The sequence below is a fragment of the Electrophorus electricus genome, chromosome 16 (assembly GCF_013358815.1).
Source record: "Electrophorus electricus isolate fEleEle1 chromosome 16, fEleEle1.pri, whole genome shotgun sequence".
Lineage (NCBI taxonomy): Eukaryota > Metazoa > Chordata > Actinopteri > Gymnotiformes > Gymnotidae > Electrophorus > Electrophorus electricus.
Genome location: NC_049550.1, coordinates 11,195,021 through 11,220,288, shown reverse-complemented (window position 1 = coordinate 11,220,288; position 25,268 = coordinate 11,195,021). Strand labels below are relative to the sequence as shown.

At 43.6% G+C, this 25,268-nt stretch overlaps 1 protein-coding gene across 4 annotated transcripts in view; it reads right to left on the bottom strand.

Moving 5' to 3' along the window:
* The window catches only part of nlgn4xa (neuroligin 4 X-linked a), a 61,075-nt gene that overhangs the window by 20,306 nt on the left and 15,501 nt on the right, over nt 1-25,268 (bottom strand). For all 4 annotated transcript variants that reach the window (XM_027010121.2, XM_027010097.2, XM_027010114.2 and 1 more), the window contains one exon: nt 21,140-21,292. In XM_027010121.2, the coding sequence (XP_026865922.1) occupies nt 21,140-21,292 (153 nt within the window). The remainder of the gene's footprint in view (nt 1-21,139; nt 21,293-25,268) is intronic.

The window sequence follows — 25,268 nt, the reverse complement described above, 5'->3', positions numbered from 1 at the left end:
TATGACATGAAATCAGTGCCATTTTAGCATTCGTCAGTGATATCAGAAATGACGTACATTTTCATGCATGCACTGTCCAAATCGGGTTTCCAGTTCGAGTAACACTCCTCTCTACAAATGTTCTGGCTGTGTTCAAAGTAGCCTACCACATACTACTTGTATACTGATTGGGTCCTGTCACGGCATGGCCCACTCCTCCTAGACGCCTGCCTGTGTTCGTGCGTGTGTGTGTGTGTGTGTGTGTGTGTGTGTGTGTGTGTGTGTGTGTGTCTTCGTTGCCACACCCTCCCATGTGTCACACCTGTTCCTTGTTAGCCCCGTTGTTAACATGTATATTTAAGGTCCTCTTTAGGCGTTAGTCTTTGTCAGTGTTTAACCCGGTGTACGCTGTGCTTCGGCTGCCCTATTGTATTCTTGTTGTTGTTCTTAAACCTGTTAATCGCTTGTATTGTCCACTGCCGGGCAGAGGTAGCTCATTGTTTCAGGTATAGCAATCAGAAGGTTGCCAGTTCAAGCCCCACTGCTGCTAAATTACCGCTGTTGGGCCCCTGAGCAAGGCCTTTAACCCTCAATTGCTCAAACTGTAAGCGTCGGATAAATGTGTGTTGTTCAGTACTGTTCCTTGTGTTAGGGTTTGTGATTTTCACATACTATACTGCATACTACAGCGGGGACCATTATCCAGTATATATGGAGTGCATTTACAGTATACAGTGATAGGCTATTTTGAATATAGTTACTGGGTACAATTGCTGCCACGGAACCCGTCGGGCGGTTGAGTAGACTGCGGCACAGCGAAGGGGAAATGGACACACTCCATAACCTTATCAACGGCTGCGTGTGGCGTGCGGCACTGCAGCGGTAACGGCCGCAGAAAACACTTTGGGTTGATTTATTTATTTATTTATTTATTTAGCTGCTTGCCACGTGTGGATGCGGGAAAAATGCAGTCACTGTTAGCAAGCTGTGAACAGATAGGCCTATTTATTATCGTTCCCAAAGGAGGAGGCTACTGTTAAGCTCGTCCTCATTGCCGTTGTCACTGCGGGAATGTTTTTCATTCTGTCCCGATACATGCTCTAGACTACACGTGAAGTCTGTGAAATAAGGTGACTACCGAGCCACGTCTGGTGTGAACCGGGCTCTACGTGACTTAGCAGGTAGCACTGCTCTCAGATCAGCGCAAAATGGCAGCAACGTTCGGGCGCTGATTCGGTGACGGAGGGTCGAGCTTATTTAACGAACCGCTGACTGATTGACAGCTGAGCCGAAAACAAGCCGGAAGAGCTGTCAAAATGCAGCTCCGATTGCCGGTGAAAATTTAGACGTATTAGGACAGTAAAATGACAGGCACGGTATTTCTTGCAGTGTGAATAAAAGACAACTGCTGACATTTCTTCCCACAGTTCTTTAGTCCCTCCGCTATTTCCTTACCTACTCGGCAAACTAATGTGGGGTTTCTGCGCCTTTGGGCCGAACGAAGGGCTTGGATTATATTACGTTTTGTGATGAAGAGATTACCAGCCAACGGTGTTTCAAGATAATTAGAAGTTTAGTAAACAAATAATAACAAGGGAAAAAAAAACTTTTTGCTTATTTCATTCTTTCTGTAAGATTTGTGAGCTAAGAAAAAATCCCAGTTTCTCATCTATATTTGAGACAAAAACTGAAAGAAAGGTGCTTTAGTTAGACAACTTTGTAAGAATAGACATCAGAGTAAAATGCACGTTTAGTTTACAGTGTTTCCTTTTGATGTATATTTAGGGGTCCACCATCTGTTCTTTGTTTAATGAGAACTTCCACTGGAAGAAAAAAACTCTCCTGTTAGCTTGGGACCAGTCTTGCTATTTCAGGCTGTCCCCAACCATGACTCCTGCTACTCTGTTTACCTGCCTTTAAATATTGTTGGAGCGTCGCGAAGACTTGAATGCAGCTGCGAAACTGCATTATTCATCACCAAGGGCTAACGTGCCACATCGAGGACTGAATACATTTTAGAAGAGTGTGCCCAGCGACTGCCTGCTGCAGTCTTTCAAGGTCTCCAGAACAGAGGTACCGCTCTTTCCTTTCACTACCCTAAGCTTCCAGTGCGACAACAGCCCGTGTCTTGCTCCCAGACTCCATTTCATGTCAAACTTAATTCAGAAAGCTGTGTTACAAGAGTTATGCAGGGGGTATATCATACATGTCTTTGTATCAAATAGGGTGCCATGCATAGTCAACTTGTATTCAGTTCAACAGAGAAGCAGAGCCAGGAAATCCAGACTGCAGTTTTCTTCCTCACGCGTGGCTCTATTTCTTTGCACAGGCGTGCAGGCTGCACGTTATCTGGTGAGCCGTATTGCTTTCTGTCATTTTAAACGGTCTACCGCGATCCCTAAGCCCAGCCAACTCTCATTAGCATCATCGGGAAGAGGAGTGAGTGTGCCGCGCTCTCGGCCCGAGCAAACTCTCCAGCTCGCAGATGAACCGTGAAAAGTGCAATTGGCTACACATCCTTGGAAATGGGCTATGGCCCTCGTGATCTATTAGCGGGCATTCATTAAATTCTGCCTAGGTAATTAGAATCTATTTCACACCGCTTCAAGGAGCCCTGCTTCGCTTGCAAGATCTTCTAAACATGGGGGAAGGGGGAGCATCGAAATAAATAAATATATAAGCAGTCACTGCAGGAGTAATGTGCATAACTGCACGTCGCTGTGCGTAAGGGGTGGTACATACTTCAGTTATCAGGTTCTGCCCACAGTGAACGTTACTGTGTCATGTAAATAATAACACTCGATTTTTTTTTATGTCAGCAGTGGCTAGGTGTCTTAGCTCTGGCCCGGGACACGCCAAACAAGCAGGAAGAGTCAGGAAAATATGAGGCTTGGTGCTTTAGATTATCTACAGCATGCATTGCATAACTGACCGAGTTTTGGGGATATGATATTGATTAAGGACAGCATATTTCCATCTAGTTGTAAAATGATTTTCCAGTAAAAATATGGACCCCCTCTGCGCCACTTCCTGCTTTTGTCAAGTGGACGTGTTTTGATGGATGTCTTTCCCCACACTGTCATCTTTCGCTACACTGTTCATTTCTTCGCTGCTCTGCCTTGCACTACCCCGTGATCACGTTTATATGTGGTGACCTCTCAAACGACGTACGTGTGTGTGTGGGGTGGGGGTGGGGGGGGCGTGTATGTGTGAGAATGTCGGTGGTGTGATCCGTATTACAACTCAATCTCTCAAACCAGATGAGTCCTCTTTGGTACCTTAAAATACCACCCTTTCTCTACTGCTGTGTTATTCTCCGGTTTCCATGCATACACTCTTTATGCTGCTAAAAATAAATGTAAAACATTAATTCAAGATGGTCCCAATTTAACAAGACAGATTCTTTGTAGCAAATTTTGTGTGTGTGTCTATTATGTATGTCAGCAGGCTGGCTCAGGCCGATCTGAGCTTACTCTCAACTTCTTCAACATATGACACACTCTCACTCTCTCTCTCTCTCTCTCTCTCTCTCTCTCTCTCTCTCTCTCTCTCTCTCTCTCTCTCTCTCTCTCTCTCTCTCTCTCTCTCCCTCTCTCCTCTCTGACCTTTCTTATGGAAAGCCTGCGACAGCCACTGCAGGGGGCGCACGGCAGTGCACAGACCTGGCCTGTGTGTCTCATGGTAAATGTGTTAAGCACCGACAAGCCCCCCTGACCACACCCCCCGAAATTTTAGAGCAAATTTTTTTCACCTAGGCAGAAAGGCCTCTGAGATGCTAGATGCTTATTAAAAAACTGTAAGCAGCAAACCTGCAAATAAGTTTCAATGGGGGTGTGACACCAGCCATCACCCTCAGACTAACGCAATAGAGGTGCAGCTGAATTATACTGCAGTGTCGCTTTACGTCTCAATGATGAACGTGTGCAGTGCGGCGCAGCCTTGCCAATACTCGGCACAGGAAGAGGTGAACTCTGTTTATGACACGCACTTAATGACATTTGCTGAAAGATGGCTGCTCCAACCTGCTTACCTTTTTCACTCTGAGTTTCTCTCATTCCCTCGTTCTGCCCCCGTTCCCTCTCGCTAACTCTGTGTCTCTTAGCATTTCCTTCCTCCTCTCTCAGCCTCCTTAGTGTGACAGGTGTCCTTTTCAGTCTATGTAGCTGGATGTGGATCAATAGTAGGTGACCAATGAAAACCCTTCTCTGTGTGACAGACGGTGGAAGCATAAGCGCAGCTATTATGCTCTACGTGAGGAGTGTAACGTATGATTAACCCATCAGGCCTAGTGTTCATGTATGCTGTGTGTGTGTGTGTATGTGTGTGTGTGTGTGTGTGTGTGTGTGTGTGTGTGTGTGTGTGTGTGTGCACATGTGGCCCTGTATCTCTTTTAAACTCATTTCTCATCAATTACAATGCACTTTTTAATATAGAATAAATGGCACCATCTGGACTACACTTTCTCCCCTAGTGTGGTCAGACAGCAGTCTTTATTCAAGCTGCATCATTGCTGCAATGCTGAGATGTATATGCTTTGGCTCGGCAGAACACAGAATTCCCAGTCCATGCCTAATGGAATTTTTTCCCCACTTTTGAATCTCCTACAAATGCAAACATGTCCTTGAACAAGAGCACCAGAAAGGGAGACAGGCACACAAAGATACAAAAAAATACACATACATACAGACACACGGACACGCGCACACACAGACACGGTATAAAATGTTCAGGAATCATTATAAAGAAAATATTGCAGCCAAATGTGAAAGCTTGCTCCAATGGGATCAGGGTCAGAAAATATTAACTCTCCTCACTGCATGTCCACACACCCACACTCACACTCATGGATCTCAAACCACACCATCTGTCCTCCCAAAGCAAGGCAATCAAATCCATCAGCGTTGCCCAGGTCGATATCCACAGGCAGGCCCATCCCACGTGCCTGGGCCATCTGACAGGGGCCCTGCCCGCTCTCCTTCAAAAGGTCTGACCCTGCCCCACAGACCTGCCTGCCGCCACCCCCATTCTGCCCTCGTGTGATGCGGTGCCACAGGCTAGGCTAGGGCCTGACCTGGCAGGCATCTTGGATGAGTGCCCCTGTTTAAAAGAACAAAACAGTAGCAGAACAAGTCTGGAAGGGTTCTGCTGGGCTCGAACCCAGCAGCGAGTTCAAAGGGGCTTCTGGTGCCCACAGGGTGTTAAACACTGCCCACTGCTTCCTCTCCGCACAGACAGGAAATGGAGTCCTGAGACAGCTGGGAGGGCGAAAACAATCCTGAAGGATAAATTAATGCAGGACGTGCTCAAATAATGCACATGCTTCCACAGTTGTAATGCACAGATGCTTGGCGCACAAGGCCCAGATTTAAAAAAAAAAAACAGAAAAGCAGGCCAGATGCTTTTACTAGGGACTGGATCCAAGCAGCGTGTTCCCATTGGTGCATTCTCTATTAGATCAGGCTTAGCTGCACAATAATTTCAGACATGATCCGATAGATGCTATCTAGATTTGATCTTTCAGTTCTGATTAGGCTCAGGCTGACCCGAGGTCACAGTGAGGTAAGGTCAAAGTTCACAAGTCTGCCAGAGTGACAAGGACTATCACTCAGAGATTTGCTGGTGCAGAACTACCAAATGAGCACGATCACAAGAGCATGGAGCCATGAAGCCGCCCCCTCACTGAGATGAAGTGCCAGGGATGGACTCATGCTTGAATGGCCAGTGGATGTCAGCAGATGATGTCTTTATTTCAGTCTACTTACCTTTACCTTGTGCTGCGCAAGGACCTTAGTGCTATATATTTTTTTAAAAAAGCACAATTTATTTATATAGCGCTTTTTATAACAGATGTTGTCACAAGGCAGCTTTATAAATGTCTGAGTCCAAGCCCCCAGTGAGCAAGCCAAGGGCGACAGCGGCAAGGAAAAACTCTCTAGAGCATGAGGAAGAAACCTTGAGAGGAACCAAGACCCAAGGGGGGGGACATCCTCCTCTGGCCCACAACAGACACCACAATAACTACAGTTTAAAGAGAAAAATAAATAAAAAATGAAAAAATAAGCAATTAATGTCTAGTCCAACTTTTTAGAGTTTCTAGTCTTGTTCCGAAGTGTGCAATATATACAATTAATTCACAAATCCTCATTTATATAATAAAAAAAAAAATTGTTGACCTTATATATAGGCAGCATTGTAATTGATGTAATTGGACCCATATAGGACAAATTACTGAGATGCTCTAGTTGACAAGTGCTTACATCACCAGTCTTTCTTGCTGTTTATGAGGGTTTAGACCCTGAAAGAGTGGAAATAGCCCACATTTTTAAAGTGCTGGCTAAAGAGCTTTCTAGCTACAAGCATTCTAGATAATGTCAGAATTAGTCCACAGCAGTGTGGCTATGTGAATTTATGAAGACCTTTGATGTACTGAAAATGTTCAACATTTCTGAATTGTTAATTCAGTTTTATTTGTGAATGTACATGAACAGAAACATCAGCAATAATAATAATAATAATAATAATAATAATAATAATAATAATAGCTAATTAGCCAAAATCACTTTTTTAACATTATATGGCCACAGGCCATAGTGAATATTGCAATATTGAATGCAAAATATCCAAAGCTTTTTATCACAGTGCACTGGAGGCCATCCTTCTCTCCTTCTCCAACCTGGATAGATATGATGCTTCCTTAAATGTTAGAAAGCAGAAGAAAGAAAGCGGAAATGATATAGCCTTCGTGTCAGGGACGCACAAACGATGATGGAAGATGCCGCCTGTGCTGCCAACTCAATAGACACAAGAACAATCCACAGGGATCCGTGAGGCAGCAAACCCACGTTTTTGCTTCAGCCCACCTCCCCACATGCCTAAACCGAGCAACCGGGGCCCCTGATTACCTGTGCAGTTGTACTGAGAGCTGGAACCGGCTGGACTGGCAGGGGGTCCCTGAGGAATGGACTGGGAACCACTGGGGATGATGTAATACCCAAGCATCCCGCAGACTGAATGCCTTATGAAAACCCTTTACATGCATTATTTTCATGATTTATTCAGAGCCTCTGTGCAGCAGTCAGAGTCAGCTCGATGCTGATGTAAGACAATTTGACCTTTGGATTGCAGGTTTTCCAGACCTCGCTTTGGGTTGCTCCGTTAGGATTCAGAAAATGATCACTTAGGGAAGGTCTACATGCTATCTTGTACATGGAAAAATGTTTGTAGTAGCTGAATTTTACATAGAATAGATTTTTTTTTTGCAACTGTTTGTTATAACTTTTTGTTATATTAAATGTGGTTACCAACCTTTTTAAGACCGCGGACCAGCCTAGATGCCTGGTCTTTTCTATAGGATGGGCAGATGATGAAATTATAGATTGCTGGTATCATGCAGTAAACTATATATGGTGCATTACAGCCACAATATACAACTGTAATTGTGTTAACAGCACAACTGTTATAAAACAGTATTAAATCCATTACCATTACCATACCATTAAAGCCATTAAAATGGCGACATATTGAATGCAACCAATGTTCTCATTAACAGAATGCTTGCAGATATCATGCAGACATGTGACAGTAGACTGATCTATTTAAAATCACATTATTTTGTATTTTAATTACAATAATTAAATTTTAATTTGTAAAAAGTGAACTTCAGTAGTTAGGCTACTACTCCCCCATTCCACAGTTCGCAGTTGTGGGTGGCCCAGTATTAGTATGAGGACCGGTTGTTGGGAACCCCTGATATAGAGAACACTTAAAGTTCATTTGGTGTGTGACCTCAGCATTACTGTTCTCACTGTTTGGTCTTAAGGCTCCTTTTGGAGGAGATTATTAATTATTATTAATAAGGGATTATTTATGCAATCTGGAGAGGAAAGTGGCACATGAATGGATCAATACATATCCATGTCAACACACAGCCTAATCCTTTTTGTCAGCAGAATGGACAGGAACGGTTTGGGATCCTTGAACCTCCTGGACCTCAGAACATTCCCACACTTTGCAAATTAAACAAATAAGGCATGAATCAATCCCTCAAATTCAACCCTAACAAACGGGAACATCGGAGTGCACTCCTCAGGACTGCCAAACACCGGCAGTGCTGTATACAAATGAAGCTCAACGAAGTCCACCCAGACCTTGGGAGGGCATTCACCCCCCGTTAATCAGACCCACATTGTTCTTTCTTTCCGTTCCATTGCATTAGCACGCCGGAACTCAATCAGGATTGCATTATGTTTGCTCTCTGCATAAGCAGGTGCTAATTCAATCCTACCGCAGTGACACGCAGCAGCGATAGCCGCTGCCTACTGTAGAAGAAATAAATGCTGCAAATTTGTAAGCATGGAATTTTTTTTTACAGCACTTGTCTAAATGAGGTCCTACAATAGCAATCGATGAAGGATCTTGGTGTGCTGTTACCATTTAATTCAGTAAAAGGAAAAAAAACGAACCCTATTTTAGACCTTCACCGGTGAGGGTCCAGAAAGCTGCTGTTCCATTAGATGTTCCTCACAAATCATTTATTAAAGAAGGATGAAATGAAAAGCCAGCATGGCAAAGTTCTGTATAGCTGTTCACTTTGATGCACCAAAGATGCCAGTAATGATCTGAACCAAAAGTTGGCTAGTGGAATCACTGCATATGCACATCTATTTACATTTTATGAAGCCCTGAAGGAATCATGCAAATCGATGCACAGTTTTTGTTGTTGTTTGTTTTGTTTTGAACTCAACAAAATTCCCTTATCAGTAAAATTGTAAAGACTTGCACTGTTCATTTAACTGGATGTACTTATTGAAGAATGAGAATGACTCACTCGTCCTGTGATCTTCCATTCTTATCACAGGAATGTGCAGAGTGTGCAAGAATAAGCCTCGTAAAATATACATCTTCATCGCTAAAATTCATCTTAACATTCTTCATGTGAGAGCCACCACACTAACTACAACCTGCCGCAGATAAAGATGTCAGCAGGTGCAGGGAATGGTTAACACACGTTTTGTACCTTATTATTTTTGTACCTCTGCCCTATAATGGAGTTATGATGCAGGGTTTATGGAGCAAAATCCAGGTACACACCTTAGGTCTCGCACAGGCTTAAGTCCATCATCAGCCAGCCAGTACTTGAACCAGCCAAGGATCAGAAGAGTGATGGCACAGAGTTCTTGGTTCATGTCTCCCCTGCAAGACTGGGAGAGGGGGATGGGTCAAGCAGCCAATCTGCCTGACTACATCTACATCACCTCTGGCAGAGACCTGTTTTAGTGAGAAGCGTGCTGCCAAGTTCCATCCACACTGTTTGTTCTCAAGGACCCCCCTCCCCCAAGTATCCTTGACCTAAAAAGTAACCCTGGCAGAGAGTGATCTACTGAGCCCAGCCTGAGCTGTTCTGCTGAGAGGCATCTTGTGCCCCCTGAAAGCTGTACAATTGTCTGTCATAGAATTAAAGGTGAACTTCTCTTTTCTTCAGACCAGACACTATAAAAAGTTAAATTTCCCATTATTTACAGTCAACCATAGCACAACCTCACTGATACCTTTGGCACAGAGGGACTTACCAATCCTCTGTATCTTCGCACTGGGCTTAAACACACTACAGTGGGGTGATCGCCTAAGCCTTTAAAACCTGTGATAAATCTCCTTCAAAGCATAGTTCTTTAACAGCTTTCTGGTATTTGAGCAGGTTTTAAAGCCTCATTAACACTATGTGCCCTCAGTCAATTGCAAGCATTTCAAATCAGATAATCATAAGATGAAAAATATTTTGGCCATTACTGTTGTTTCAAAAACACAAGAAGCAGCAAAGATTACAGGGGAAAAAAATCACCAATGAAGTCATGAAATATACACTAATCTGTGGAAGGTGCCATTAACAACTTCTGTCAACTGAAACAAAATCAGTTATGATGTTTGGATCTGTAATATCACTTTGATTTGACATCTGCAAATGCCCAGGTAGAATTCACAAGGCTCACTGATACATTTTTCAGGTCAGGCTGCTTGCAGCTCTACAACGTGTTTTCTAAAATCAACAGTGAAACACCCTGTAACACAATTTCGTTGTTGAACTCTATCAATTGTTCCCTTGTCCCACTACCTAGTAGATTCTTCAGACAGGTTTTTGGCCTCCTCTCAGATGACACAGATAGTATAATCACTCACAGGAACAAGGAGTTTATCCACAGTGCCTTAAAACAGCTGTGATCAGACGTGTACAGAGAAAAAGTAATCTTCCTCTCTCTGTCCTGAATAACTTTAGGCCTATTTCAAACATTCCTTTTCTTGGCAATATCATTGAGAAACCTGTTCAGTGTCATGATCTTATCTGCAACATTTTAAATGAAACATTTCTTCCTGGATTTCAGACTCACAGTACAGAAACTGCACTCCTTAAAACTTTAAATGACCTTATATGGTAGCGTATCGATATTAGTCATTTTAGATCTCTGTGCTGCACTTGACACAACCGATCACCATATACTACTAAACAGGTTACAAAACTGGGCTGAACTCTCTGCTGTCGTTTTAAACTTGTTTCAGTGGCTGAAAATTCTGTGTAGCACTAGGCGTACCCTATTTCAAGCATCATGTTCTTTCCTATGGAGTCGCACAAGACTCGACTATAGGACTATAGGTCTATCTGGTCGATTTTTAACTGCCTAAAGGACATCAGGTCCTGGATGGGTCAGAATGTTCTATAGCTGAACAAGGATAAAACTGAATTCCTTGTTATTGGGAACAGAGAGCTGATGCCCTAGGTTATATAAAGTCTCTGTCAAGCCTAAAACCTGCATCTGAAACATTATTTTTGATTGTGACCCTAATTTTAATAACCACATCAGTAATGTCAGTAAAATAGTATTCTGTTATCTCATAAATATATCCAAGGTCCAAGATATTCTATCCACAAATATGAAAAATATGTGCTTTTGTGATCATGTCAGGAATATTGTAATGGTGTTTTGTCTGGTTTACATTTACATTTACAGTATTTAACAGACGCTGTTATCCAGAGCGACTTACTTTTAGATGGTTCATCTAAAAGCTGTATTTCCAGTCTATGAAGAATGCAACAGCCAGAATCTTAACATGTAAGAACACCCATACATAAACACCCATACATAAACATCTACACCGCCTACCTGTGTCTTTAAGAACTGATTTTAAGATACTTTTATGACTTTCGAATGCTATTAAACGCTATCATGTTCTGGCTCCACAATATCTCATGTGATCTACTTGGTGAATAAAGCAGGAGCTTTAAGATTTTTATTACTTGTTTTATTACATTTTTAGATTTTAACTTTAGTTTGATTAAATTATATCATAAATCTCCCGTTTTACTTCTGTTTTGATTGCCGATCTTTAAAACGTAACTTCATTTTATTATAATTCTCCTGTTTTAATTTCTCTAGTCTTTCTGTAAAACATTTTTTACACCTCTGTTAACAAACACTGTACAAAAAAATAAACTTTACTTAGTTAGAAAAGAAGCATCATCAGCTTGTTTCATATGGGAGCAATTCAAAAAGTCTCAGAAATAACAATTCCAAGTAAATCCTTTATAAGAGGGACTGTGTGTGGCATATGCAACAACTTTCCTGAGTGCAGAGTCACATGTGAGGTTCTAATCGGATTCAAGCACATATAATTAAAATCTTCAGCAGGGATCATCCAGTAATTAGTGTCAAGCTATTAACTTTCTTTTATAGGAATATTAACAGCATTTAAAAGAGTATACTTTTGAATGTTAATCAGGGCCACCTATCAAAACAGCATAATTTTAAATGGTGGGGAGGGGGAGAAAATGTCAATTACTAAGGGCCAAAAATGTAGTTATTTCAGTTAAACACAATGATGTCACACAAAAGCACTAGAATGTGTTATCTTCTCTGATTGAAGAACAGGTTTTGACATGTTGTCACGGACTGCTCTTCCCCCATAAGTCAGGGGGATCCACATGTACTGTGTTTATTTGTATTGTAAACCCCCCCCCCCCCCCCCCAGGATTGCACACGTTCACAGGTGTTTATCATTTAATGTTAAGTGTATAGTTATGTTCACTGTGAATGTTATACATGAGTGCCACCTTTGCCCTAAATGTGTAACGTCAACATAACCGGCACTCACCATAAAGTGCCACAGTGCTACTTAATGAAATTTACGTTATAATAATTATGTTATAATTATCATTTACATTTATTAATGCTATCCCTTGCAGTCATTTCCCATTCACATTAAATAATTAAATTAAATATTGCACTATGGCTTCCAGAGTATTTGATAAAAATATCCCCAAACACATTTGACACAGATCAAACATGCCAATAATGTCCCGTTTGTCACGCAAAGCTGGTGCTTTTAATGAATGCAGATTTTAAACCACATAGGAGCTTTTATGATGTCCCATTCTAAATCCACAGGCATCAATATGGTGTTGGTCCCTCTTTTGCAACTATATAACAGCTTCCGCTCTTCTGGGAAGGCTTTCTACAAGATTTTTGAGTGTGTCTGTGGGAATTTTTGCCCATTCGTCCAGAAGAGCAGGAGTTCAGTGAGTTTAGACATTGATGCTGGACCAGAGGGCTTGACATGCCATCTCCATTATAGTTCATCCACGAGATGTTCATTGGGGTTGAGGTCAGGGCTCTGTGTGGGCCGGTCAAGTTCTTCCACACCAAACTCACCCAACCATGCCTTTACAGACCTTGCTTTCTGCACTAGGGCACAGTCAAGCAAAGAAATTGGCCTTCCCCTTTTGGAAGCATACAATTGTCCAAAATGTCTTGAGGTGCTGAAGCATTAAGATGTTTCTTCACCGGGACTAAGAGGCCCACGCCAACTTCTGAAAAACAACCCCATAGCATTATCCCTCCTCCACCAAATTTTAAACTTGGCACAGTGCAGTCAGGCAGGTAATGTTCTCCTGGCATACGCCAAACCCAAACTCATCCATCATAGTGCCAGATCGAGAAGTGGGATTCATCACTACAGAACATGTTTCCACTGCTCGAGAGTTGTGCTTTACACCACTCCTTCCTTCCTTCCAGCATTGTGCTTGGTGACGTAAGGCTTGCGTACATCTGCTCGGCCATGGAAACCTATGCCATGAAGCTCGCGGCGCACAGTTTTTGTGCTGTTAATGCCAGAGGAGGTTTAGAACATTGCAGTTATTGAGTCAGCAGAGCGTTGGCAACTTTAATGCTCTAAGCTCCTCAGCAATCTGTGACCCCACTCTGAAACTTTATGTGGTCTGCCACTTAGTGCCTGAGTTGCTTTGGTTCCTTCCACTGTTCGATAATACCACTCACAGCTGATCGTGGAATATTTAGGAGCAAAGAAATGTCACAAACTGACTTGTTGCAACAGTGGCATCCTGTTACAATACCACACTGCAATACAGTGAGCTCACTCTTTCTCAAATGGTTATGAAGGCAGGCTGTATGGCTAGGTGCTTGATTTTATACACCTGTGGCAATGGGACTGAACAAAACATCTGAATTAAATAATTAAGAGGTGTGTCCCAATACCTTTCTGCTCACATATATATACATATATGAATTTATATTAATTCCTTTCACATTAGCAATCAACCATCTGTGGTCCTCCAGTTTATGGCAGTGAAGGGTTCAGTCTCAGGTCAATCTATTCATTTAGCTAGACAATTTACAAGAGATTATTTATGGCCCAGCAGGTGAGTTTTAAATTGTGCCAAAGTGCTACAGTTGATACAATATACTTGATTTTGCAAGTGTGAGAGTGGGCTTAACAATGACAAGCGAAACTGCCCATCAGGGGCCAGAGACTCCTGTGTCTGTGAACTTTATTTATTTATTTTTATTTTTATAAACACAAGAAGCATGAGCTTCATTGGCAACAGGGGTACGTTATTTGAAGTTCTCGTGTTTTGTGAAAAGGTCCTCAGTAAAGGTACTTTGATGGAGCTTTAGGGACATATATATTTAGATATATGATATATATCTATATATACACACACAAGCCATCAAACCAAAATCTCCATGTAACAGCCGTGTAAAATGGTGTGTGTGTCCCGCCCCAGTTTTCATGGAACTGGCGTCTCATTATGAGAACTTCTCAGAAAGAGTCCTAAAGCAATCTCCTCTGACAGGGGCTTTGATGTCAGAGTCTGCATTTGAAACTCTCCGAGATATTCTTCTTAAAGGATATGTAACTTTGTGCGGTGTTGCCTTTCGTCATTCACAAATAAAAAACAGCACAGCATTAGGACAGTGCTGGGCTTAATTTGCTACTTTAGGCAGGCAAAGTATAAATCTGAACTTGCTGTAGTAGTTTTGGGGCTCTACACTTCAGTGATACGGTTAGACTTTGTTTAGTGTCTTATGCTCTTTTTCATCCTTCAGCTACACTGAGTGAACTTCATTATGGTCAAATGAGAGCAACAGCTTATGCTAATTGCTCACAAGTAGGACTGGAATGGTTGATCTATTTTTAACATCTTCCTTTGTTCATGTTTGTTCAGAAATTATTGGCCTTAATGGCTGGTCCTGAACTGCAGTGCAAAATGTATACAATCGTTAGCCAAGTATCATTAAGATCATGGTTTCTCACAATTAGCATTACTTGAAAAGGTGTCCCTGTAAATTTCAACAGTCTTCATGGTTTCCAGGTTTGCTCAGTAAAGGCCTTAACATTCCTTTGGGCAGAGTGAGAGGCTGGGAAAGAAGCTGGGCTGTGAAGAACAATGAAAAATGTCAACAACTTCATATAAGAAGGTCAAGCTCCAATCTTTGCCTGTTTCCTCCGGCCAAGGTCCGCTTGCAAAGGTGCGAGGCTCGCTGTCACAACAACAAAAAAAAGACACCAACGCCAGGGCAGTAACATTTTCATCTCCCCCAGTACGGTCAGGGCAGTAACATTTTCATCTCCCCCAGTACGGTCAGGGCAGTAACATTTTCATCTCCCCCAGTACGGTCAGGGCAGTAACATTTTCATCTCCCCCAGTACGGTCAGGGCAGTAACATTTTTATCTCCCCCAGTACGGTCAGGGTAGTAACATTTTTATCTCCCCCCGTACGGTCAGGGCAGTAACATTTTCATCTCCCCCAGTACGGTCAGGGCAGTAACATTTTTATCTCCCCCAGTACGGTCAGGGCAGTAACATTTTCATCTCCCCCCGGTACGGTCAGAGCAGTAACATTTTCATCTCCCCCTGGTACGGTAAGGGCAGTAACTTTTTCATCTCCCCCCAGTACAGCCAGGGCAGTAATATTTTCATCTCCCCCAAGTACGGTCAGGGCAGTAACATTTTCATCTTACCCCCAGTACGGTCTGAGAATTTCCATTCCACACCTTCCAGATGTTTCCACGTCTTGTTTGAGGCTGGTGTCAATGGCGAATATTAACGCCATGTTTGCTTACGGCGTGGGGATGTTCAGTGGTGAAGAGCAAGTGCGGAATGTGTCATCGCCTCGCACAGGCTGCCTGCACCGAGAGTGCGTGTCATGTGACACTCTCCGTCATAGTAACAAAGACTGTTGCTTTCTCTACATGACAAGCTGACATATTTTTCACGGTAATGCTCACTCAAGTATCTGCTTCCTGCTTGTTTGTTTATGTATAATGCAAAAGTCCCCTGCTCCCTTTTTTTTAAATTTCATGTCCTGAGCTGCAGACAGGTTTTTTTGAAGAGTAGGTGGCGGAGCACGGCATATCAGCTGTGGGCTCTCTCAGCCCAGAGTCCTGAGCAAGTTCCTACAGAACTTCAACAGTAGCAGCGACAACAGTCAGAGGAGGATGGGAAGATTACATGGAGCTGGCACAAGGCCACAGATCATATTACTGGTTACAGGGGGATGGTGTCCTTGCAAGCAAGCTTCACTTGATGCTCGACAGGCAAAAAACAAAAACAACCGGTGTGTGTGTGTGTTTGTGTCTGCGTGTGATTGGACACAGGTGACCTTTCATGCTGTGGTTAATCAGGTCCACACCACACCACTTGGCCCCCACCCCAGGCCTCTTTTGGGTGTGACTATGCAAATGAGCAGTCACAGGAGCTCCCTTCACGCTAGCACACTTAGGCATCCCTGAAATCGCTCGTGTCGGGAATCCGACTCTTTCCGGTGTGTGTGTGTGTGTGTGTGTGTGTGTGTGTGTGTGTGTGTGTGCATGCACTGTGCTGTCTGCAGGTCGGTTCTGATTCATTATTCCTGCTCCTTTCCGCTACTTTGTTTCCCATTTGTTTGTTTGTTTGTTTTATTCCGCTGCTGACCCCCCCCCGTAACTGCACGGTTTAATGCACTGCACAGCTGTGTGCGCTGCCCTCCACTCAGGGCTCACTGCTTAAAAGAGAAGCGACAGCACACACAGCACCATTAGCAGGCGCACAGAGGCCAGCGCCGACGACCCTGACAACAATGACAACGATGACCTTTCTGAAGCCCGCCAGCATTATTTACCCTTTTGTTTGTTTTTTTAAGCACAAGACATAGAAGTTACACACACAACTAAAGACATCTCTAAAAACACTTTTGGCAAAATAATCAGTAATCCACTCCGATTACTGACCAAATATGCAGAGTTAGATCATTCGTCTACAAGCTTAAGAAATGTAATATATCGCTCTGCTTAATAAATATTACGATCATTGTAATATTCATGATATGCATGACATGCATGATTCAAATATTCACTGAGTGTTACTAACTGAGTGTGGGTCAGTTTATTGTGTCTATATCACCTGCCTGGTCTGGTGTTATAGCCATGTCATCAAAATCAAATTGGCATGATTATCTTTAGCAATGACATACAAGCACAGGTGGAATGATATATGCTCAGACATTTCCTCGCACTAAGTTTAGCATGTATTCTAAACACTCTGCAGTTGATCTCACCGGTTCTTGCACTAACAGTTCATTCAAACTGCAAACACACACGAAAAAAAACCCCAACAAAAAAACAAGAAAAGCATTTTTTTTTAAGTGAGAATTGGGTTCCTGACTTCTCAGGTTCCCAGTGTTCTCAGGCGCGTTCGCATGGTGGAGCAGTAACGGGCTGAATGAGCCCTGCACGAGGGCTCGTGCCGTTCTGCACTGCTATGCTTCATTACTGAAATCACAGGAGAGGAGCACGCGACGAGCAGTGGGAGCAGGAGGGCGAGGAGGAAGGAGTGCTCGATTTGTCATGTTAATGAGGGCTTTCTCTCTCCTTTTTTTTTAAGCGGTGCAGCCAAAACCGCTCTCCCTCCCGCCCTGGCTGGCACGCAGGGACCTAAAGGAAGTGCATGTTGTTGGTTTCACTGCCTGTCACTTGTTCGCTGTGCGTGGTGTGAACCCAAAAGATATGAGGGGCACGACGTGGGGGTGTTTTGCCCCAGCGCTCTCATCCAGGACCAAACCACTCGTTGCCCGCCTCATCTCCTCCGCCCATCTCTTTTGAAGCCTTCCGACGTTTTCCCAAGCTTCTACTTCCGGCTCAACTTCCCATCCCTCCTCCTCGATCCCTTCGATCCTCTCCTGTGTGTTTGCCCTTCAGACGAAAACCCTCCGTGACGTTTCCCTGCTGCCAGGGATCTCCACTCCTCTTCGGCCTTTGTTCATCCTTCTCCTCGTCATTCTTTTCTCCCTTTATCTGTTCTTTTTTTTTCCCATTCTCCTCTCCGTTCACCCATCCCCGCCCCAACACCCCGCCTCGCCCCCGCTACCTCTTAACGGACAGCGTGGTCATTAAGGCAGCCATGAAACTACCACTCTGCTGTCCTTCTAGCCCCAAACACCTCACGCACGCATACACACACTCCGTGGGCACACAGAACTTGACACTAAACTGAAAAAAAGACAAGAAAATGGAAAGGTGGCAGATGCCAAATGTGTCACTGTTCACTGAATGACTCTACAGCCTCATCTCTGTCCCTCCTGTTCCTCTCGCTTTTCCATCCGACAGGACTGAAATCCCCTGAGCTCTGCCTGGCCTCGTCCCGCTCAACCGGCCCTCTCAGGCACCCCGAAGGCCGGCAGGAGCCTCCGGGCACGCGGCACGGGGGTGGAAGTCTGCTCCCTTCTCAACGTCACAACACCGCCACCCCCAGGGTACAGGACACAGTCTGAACGACACACTTCCAATCTCAATACGAGTGAGATGGAAAACGAGTGGTCTGTTTTGGTACAAAAAATGGGCCGTTATCATGTTAAAATATGTTTCTAAAAGTCATGACTTTAGATCATTTGACTGACCTTTTTTTGTACATAGATTCCCATTCTATGACTCATCAACGGGTGCAAAATAATGCCATTTAAACGTCACTGACACAGCAAGGCTTGTGTCAGCTCGATCATGTCCCGCATCAAAAACAGTGTCTGCTCCAGCTCTGTGGGACGAGGATAAAAAGGTTCATTTTATTTCATGTCATTTCTATTCACCGTAGAGCTCTGAGCAGGCTGTCCATTGCCCTGGTCCCACAGTGCCACTGTCACCAGAACCGAACCACCCTGCAAAAATCACAGAATCTTTCATAATGGCGGCTTGCTGATGAAGAGGAAGACAACGTGGTTTGACTTACAGAAGCTGCCAGGAGGAGATTAAAGCACTACAGCTGGCCGTTGGGTTAGCGCGGAGCTTTACCTTAATGCTACATGCAGAAAAAGCTTGTACGTAGCGTGGTGAACTAGCACTGCTGCAGGCAGTTAAAGGTCAGCTGTGATCCTCCATCGTCCTGCTACGCAGAGCACACCGAACTACGTTTCCCATGGTCAGTGCTAATCCCCGGGGTGAAGAAAGGGTTAACTACTCAGACAGACACATGCTGCTCTATGCAAGACCCATCAGTAGTCTGCTCACATCTGTGTGTAACAAGCGAGCGAGACAGAGAAAAATAGACAGATATAAAGAAAGAAAGAGGGACATGTGCCCATGACAGGTTTCAGTTCAGCTCGTCCTAACTATATCCTGCTACACCTCATCAACAGACCAGATTTGATGCTCCAACACAGATGGTGCAGTCGTAACTAAAGTATCACACACACACACACACACACACAGATACCCTATTACATTTTATATATTGCTGCAACCAGCTTTAATATATCTAAATCTATAAAGTCATGAATGCATGTTAGCCAATTTAATAATTATATATTATATAATTATGCAGGAATCCAACACATATTCCACTTACTCTAACAGCCTATAACTGTTTTAGCTTCTATAAATGCGTGTCTTGTGCCTAGATGTAATTTCTCACACACTAAGAAGTAAGTGCGTGGTAAGGGGATAAATTAATTAAAATGTTGTGGGTTTAGAAACAGCTGAGGCCTTATGTACTTCTCACTGGTGCCTCTGGACCCAGGCCAAGCAGACAGCAGACTGCTGTCCACACACGCACACACACACACACACACACACATACTCACAAACATACACACATTCTGTCACTAAGCTTCTTCAGCAGTGCTAAACATTAACCTTCAAAGTGTAAAAAGGGTTCTCACTCCCAGAACAGGCCCGTAGGAGGACATCAGGTTGCAATCTCTTGCAAAGCGACCGTGCTCACAGCTCACTCACTATCTAGGACACTGTTTTCACCTTCACCTCCATCCAACACATTTGCTGGAGACCAAAGAGGAATGTATGCGTGCAGAACGGTTGATCTCCAACAGAACAGACTGGTGTCCTCAAACTCACACCCTGAAACAACGCAGCTGTGCAGAGCTTAGAATTTTTCTTGCACTGACTCACCTATTCCAGCCTAGTATAAACTTATTTTTCAGTAAACCGAAGTGAGAAATCCCAGTAGACAGGCAGCCAAGTGAGGAAAAATGGACTTTTACCACTTCAGCTTGCCATGTTGCTAATGTTGCTAGGTTTTCACCATCCCTCCTGCTCATCTGACCAGTTACATATTTGGAGGGCTGTTTATTGCTCAGTTTGGTTAAGAAGAACAAAGTTCCACAAATTAAGATGACTTAACCTTATTTACTTTCAATTATTCCTTCACACCTTTGGTTTACCAGCACAAAAGCTACTTTTTTCCCTTTGCTAGAAACATAACACGCCATAGGGGAGGGAAGTTAGAGTGACTGGCATTTGTGAAAAAGCTTTCATCTCCTTCACCGCTTAGGGCTGTCAGCCAATCAGAGGATGTACATGGTTAACGAGGGCTTCAGCTTGAACTCAGCTCATTCTCTCTCTCTCTCTCTCTCTCTCTCTCTCTCTCTCTCTCTCTCTATTTCTATCTCTCTTCCTTGCAGTGCACACTTTTTCCAGAACACCTTTTCCCCCTGGCTCCAGTGTAACTAAATATAGGGAGCTTCGCTGACAGCTCCAGCCGATAACAAATGGTAAGCAGAGCAGCTCTTTCGAAGCATGACGGAAAAAAAAAAAAAATCACAGTGCTATTTTAATGTTTTCCCCACAGTATCCAGCCAAAGTGGGAGTAGTCTATGGGATTTACATAATTCACTTTTTATTAACATATCTTTTACATGTATTTTATCAGCAGAAAAACACTGAGATATTGGGAAAGGACACAGAAGGAGACGATATCTACACAGAAAGAGACAATGAAAGACTGCCAAACTGTCTGAACTATTAAAGCTTGTTTTAGTACATTGTTATCAGGAGCAGTAACAATAATTGCTTGGCTTGTCTATTAAATTGCTTCAGTGAAAATTACTAAAATGTAGGCACACGTATTTCCTGTTGTAGATGTCCTCATAACCACGTAACATTTTACGTGATATGCATTTACAATACAACTGGCTTCTGCCTTACACAAACATTATACTCCGCAATTCTGCAGCAGTTCTTTAAATCTCTTGACCTGCTTTTGAGGGGACATGGAGAGCAACAAATTCCTCTTCATAACGAGCATCATATTGGGAAAATAAGACCGAAAGACATCCAGTATACACAACCGAAGCAGAACAGCCTCCTCCACCATCGTGTCGGCTTTTCCGTGACCAAGTCGACATGCATACTGATCACACAGACATGCTCTTAACTGAACCTACGATACACTGATCAAAGTTCCACAAAACCTTTAACATCCTGCAACCCTTCCTCGAATCACCCATAGATCCATAAATCAGTTATCGGCTTAACGTCGGGCTGCTGCTACATAATGCAAGATCCGGGGTCAAAACCGTGGCCTTTTACACGGAGCGGATGGACTTACCCAACACTCCCAGTCTGTAGTTGAGGGTGACCACAATGACATTTCCATAACTGGCCAGGATGCTACCGTCGATCATGTTTCCTGTGCCCTCCATGTAGGACCCTCCGTGAATGTACACCATGACGGGCCTCAGACCGTTTTCATCGTGGATGTCTGGGGAGGAGAAAAGAAAGTGGCAAATGTGTGAATGTCTAGGGGGTGTTAAAGAGGGTGTCTCTGGCCCATGCTGTGGTTGACTATGGTTATGTAGAATGACTCATTTCCACAGTGTAGTACTACAGGTTTAAGAAACCAAGAGTAGAACTTTATAGTCTCTCTATATTAATGAAATACCTCATCTAAAATGCTACTGAGACAAACAGTAAATGGAAGCTAGTTGTAGCTAATTAGCATAACTCCATTTGCATAATGTGACTTGGTCCCCTTTACCTTTCATTTACTATTAGCAACATTAATGTTTAAGGCAGAGAGAGCTCGACCTCAAATAAGAACTTCTCTCATTGGGCCATTAACTCAACCCTTACTAGAGGATGTGCTTAATTTAGACCAATGAGTGCCCTCGCAACACTCCATGCTTCTATGTACCCTAATGCTCGCAGAAGGTCATTGTTTCATCTGAAGTGTCGATTATTTGTGAGCCCTCTCCTACCCAGATTATACTGGTTGATTAGCAAACACGAAGCAGGAGCTGATTAGAAATGCAGAGCCTGGTGAAAGACGATTCAGAATCGCAGGCCTAATTCCATATATAGCCGGCCGGCTTCATAGATCATGGGTGGCTGCCGCTAGCCTCATTAGCAACAGTTCCTCTGAGTGAATACCTGTAGTTGAGAATTATGGGAAACTAAGCCCCCCCCCCCAAAGAAAAATGCTTGCTGGGAATATGGACTAGACATGAATAAGTAGATGAAGAGAAGCCATTCACTGGATGATGATTAGGTTCTGTGTGTGTCCCATATGCCTATGGCGTCTTCTGCTGATTATTGAAGCTTATGCACATGCACACCGAATAGTTTCTTCAAGGCTGGGCAAAATTTCAGCTCGAAAGACAGCAAGCGGGATGAGGAAAGAGATATGATCAGGGCAAGCTTACAACAAAGCGTAAGCCTGCCCCTGTGTTTATGTGTGAGTGGCTGTCACAGTTCCCCTCTGGGTGGTCTCTTTGCATTGCTGTGGGTTTTATTTGGATCTCAGTGTGTGCGGTATGTCACTGTTAGCATGCTAGCCTCGCTTGCTCACTCTCAATGAGGTGAGGGTCCAGCAGGGGTTAGCGCATTAGCGCTAATGGAACAGCATGGGCCGATACCCTAGAGCTTCTCCCACAACCCACAGTACCTGGCATTCACTCTCTACACTCTCTCGCATGCCTTTGCTATCGGTTGGCAAGCACTATTAGTGTTACTTCATTATTCAGAGATTTTTTAACTTTTGCTTTAATTTGTATAACAAGAAGTTACTTTGTTGAGTTTATTTAATGCATTTATTTTACACTGAGGTTAATGGACAGAGACACCACTAATCAGTTTTTGTATTGGCAGGTAAGTCATTTCAAGTGTTAAGGGAGTTCTTTTTTTAAATTACAGGTAAATTTATTATGGGGGAAATTTACATATAGACTGTCTGTTTTTATAATTACATATAACACAGTTACTTTGTTGATCTATGTAAATATTTCAAGTACATCATCTATTTTTCTTCTGTAGAACTAAGAAAAAATAGATAATATACTTGAAATATTTACTCTTACTTTTGATTCTTTGTCATTTTAATGGTAGTAATACGTTAACATATATTTCCGGATTTCTGTCATTATTTTTGTACAGAGTGGTCTTATGTTAAATGATGTGTAACCTAGTTTTACTTGGGTGAAGGATTTGGGTTCTTGGCCTACACCAGAGGGAACACACACACACACACACACACACACACACACACACACGCACACACACACACACACACACACACAGACAAACTCCAATCCCTCGCTCTCAGCAGAGTGGGCACAACACAGCGGGGCTTAGGGGTGCATACAGCAGCTCTCTTCTCCCACGAAAGAAAGCAGATCGAGAGCAAAAGGAAGGGGGTGAAAAAGAGGGAGAGAAACATACGAGTAGGGAGAAGGGAGCAAAAGCTTGTGTAAGGGAGAGAGAGAGAGTGGGGTGGGGTGGGGGTGGAAAACAACCCACGCTGGCAGGCGATTCATCTCAGCTGGGTCCCGAGCAGGAGCCAGGCAGCACGCTAATGCGAAGGCGTCTGTTTTGCAGCTCTTCACTGGTGTACGACTTTCGGCATGGCGATGCTTTTCACTGCACTGGACCATCAGGGCATGCACACTCTCTTAGTGCAGATCACTCTCTTAGCGCATGCACACTCTCTTAGTGCAGATCACTCTCTTAGTCAGCGCATGCACACTCTCTTAGTGCAGATCACTCTCTTAGTCAGCGCATGCACACTCTCTTAGTGCAGATCACTCTCTTAGTCAGCGCATGCACACTCTCAGTGCAGATCACTCTCTTAGTCAGTGCATGCATACTCTCTTAGTGCAGATCACTCTCTTAGTCAGCGCATGCACACTCTCTTAGTGCAGATCACTCTCTTAGTCAGCGCATGCACACTCTCTTAGTGCAGATCACTCTTAGTCAGTGCATGCACACTCTCTTAGTGCAGATCACTCTCTTAGTACACTCTCTTAGTGGAGAGCACTCTTTTAGTCAGCGCATGCACACTCTCTTAGTGGAGAGCACTCTCTTAGTCAGTACATTCTTAGTCAATACAATGCACTTTCTTAGACAGTGAAGTGTACTCTCTTAGTCAATGCAACACACTCTCTTAGCATAACGCACTCTTGGTCAGTGCAGTGCACTTTCTTAGTTCACTCTCTTAGAGTATTACACTCTTAGTTCACTTTTAGTTAGTGCAGCACACTCTTAGTGCAGCCCACTCTCTTAATGTTGCGCACAGTCTTAGTTCACTCTCAGTCAGAACACTCTTTAGTCAGTTCTCCCTCTTAGTTCACTATCTTAGTCAATACAGTTCACTCTCTTAGTCAATACAGTTAATCAATACTCTCTTGGTCAGTTCACTCTCTTGGTCAGTTCACTCTCTTGGTCAATTCACTGCACTCTCTTAGTGCAACTAAGACCTGTTCCACACGGTATGGGTAGAAAATGCCATTTTAAGACAATCTTTGATAAGCTTCATTCACCCAAACCCCAAACCTTAACCATTATGAAAAAATAAAAAGGCTGCTCCCAGGTCCAGGGCTCCACCATGTTTATCTTTCATCATAATTAAGCATTAATTTAGTGAGCACTATTGTAACTGATTTAAACATAATTTAAACATATCGCCAACAGGGGCTTTGATCCTGGCGTAACATTTCAGAAATGCATTAAGAGAATGGAGTGCTGTCATAAAGTTGTCAAAGTGCTGTAAAGATTTGTATCTCTGTGTTGAATATGGTCACTGAAAGACTGGGCATTTGGGCATTTGGGCAGAGGGTAGTGTTGACAAAGGAGGACGCTCTTAACCAGGAACTGTGCTCCCGTGCAACAGATGTCAGTTAGGGCGCAGAGACAGCACTGTTAGTGGTCCTTCTTGGTAGGACTTCACCACGAAATAAAAACATTCCCTTTCTCCTTTGCTCCGATGGCCATACACACATGAAAGCAAGAGAAAGAGGGAGAGAGAAAGAGAGAGAGACATAGTGTAGAGTGAGTGGGGTGACTCTGCAGTGCTTGTGCCTGGACATTCATCACCGCCAGGACAGGCTGAGTGGGATAATATATTCCCCATGCGCTGAACGGCACCACACACATTACTCATCTTTATACGGCAGGAGAGCGAGAGAGAGTGGGGTCATCTGAATTTTCCATCCGTTTCAGCATTTCCGAAGTGTTAGTAGAGGAGGTATGGAGATGGCTGCTAGTGACCATGCAGGGGTTGCCAAAGTTCCGTGTGGGCGGTGCCCAGCTTGCCCGGCTGTCTGTCCAGCTGTAACCAACACGCAACATTTGTAAGGTTAACGGACGAGCCGCCAGCAGGCGAGCTGGCTCCGTCCTCTGCTATAATGTCCTTCAGAGGTCTTTAGCCAAAAGGGTACCTGCAGCCATCGTAAACGAATAATCAC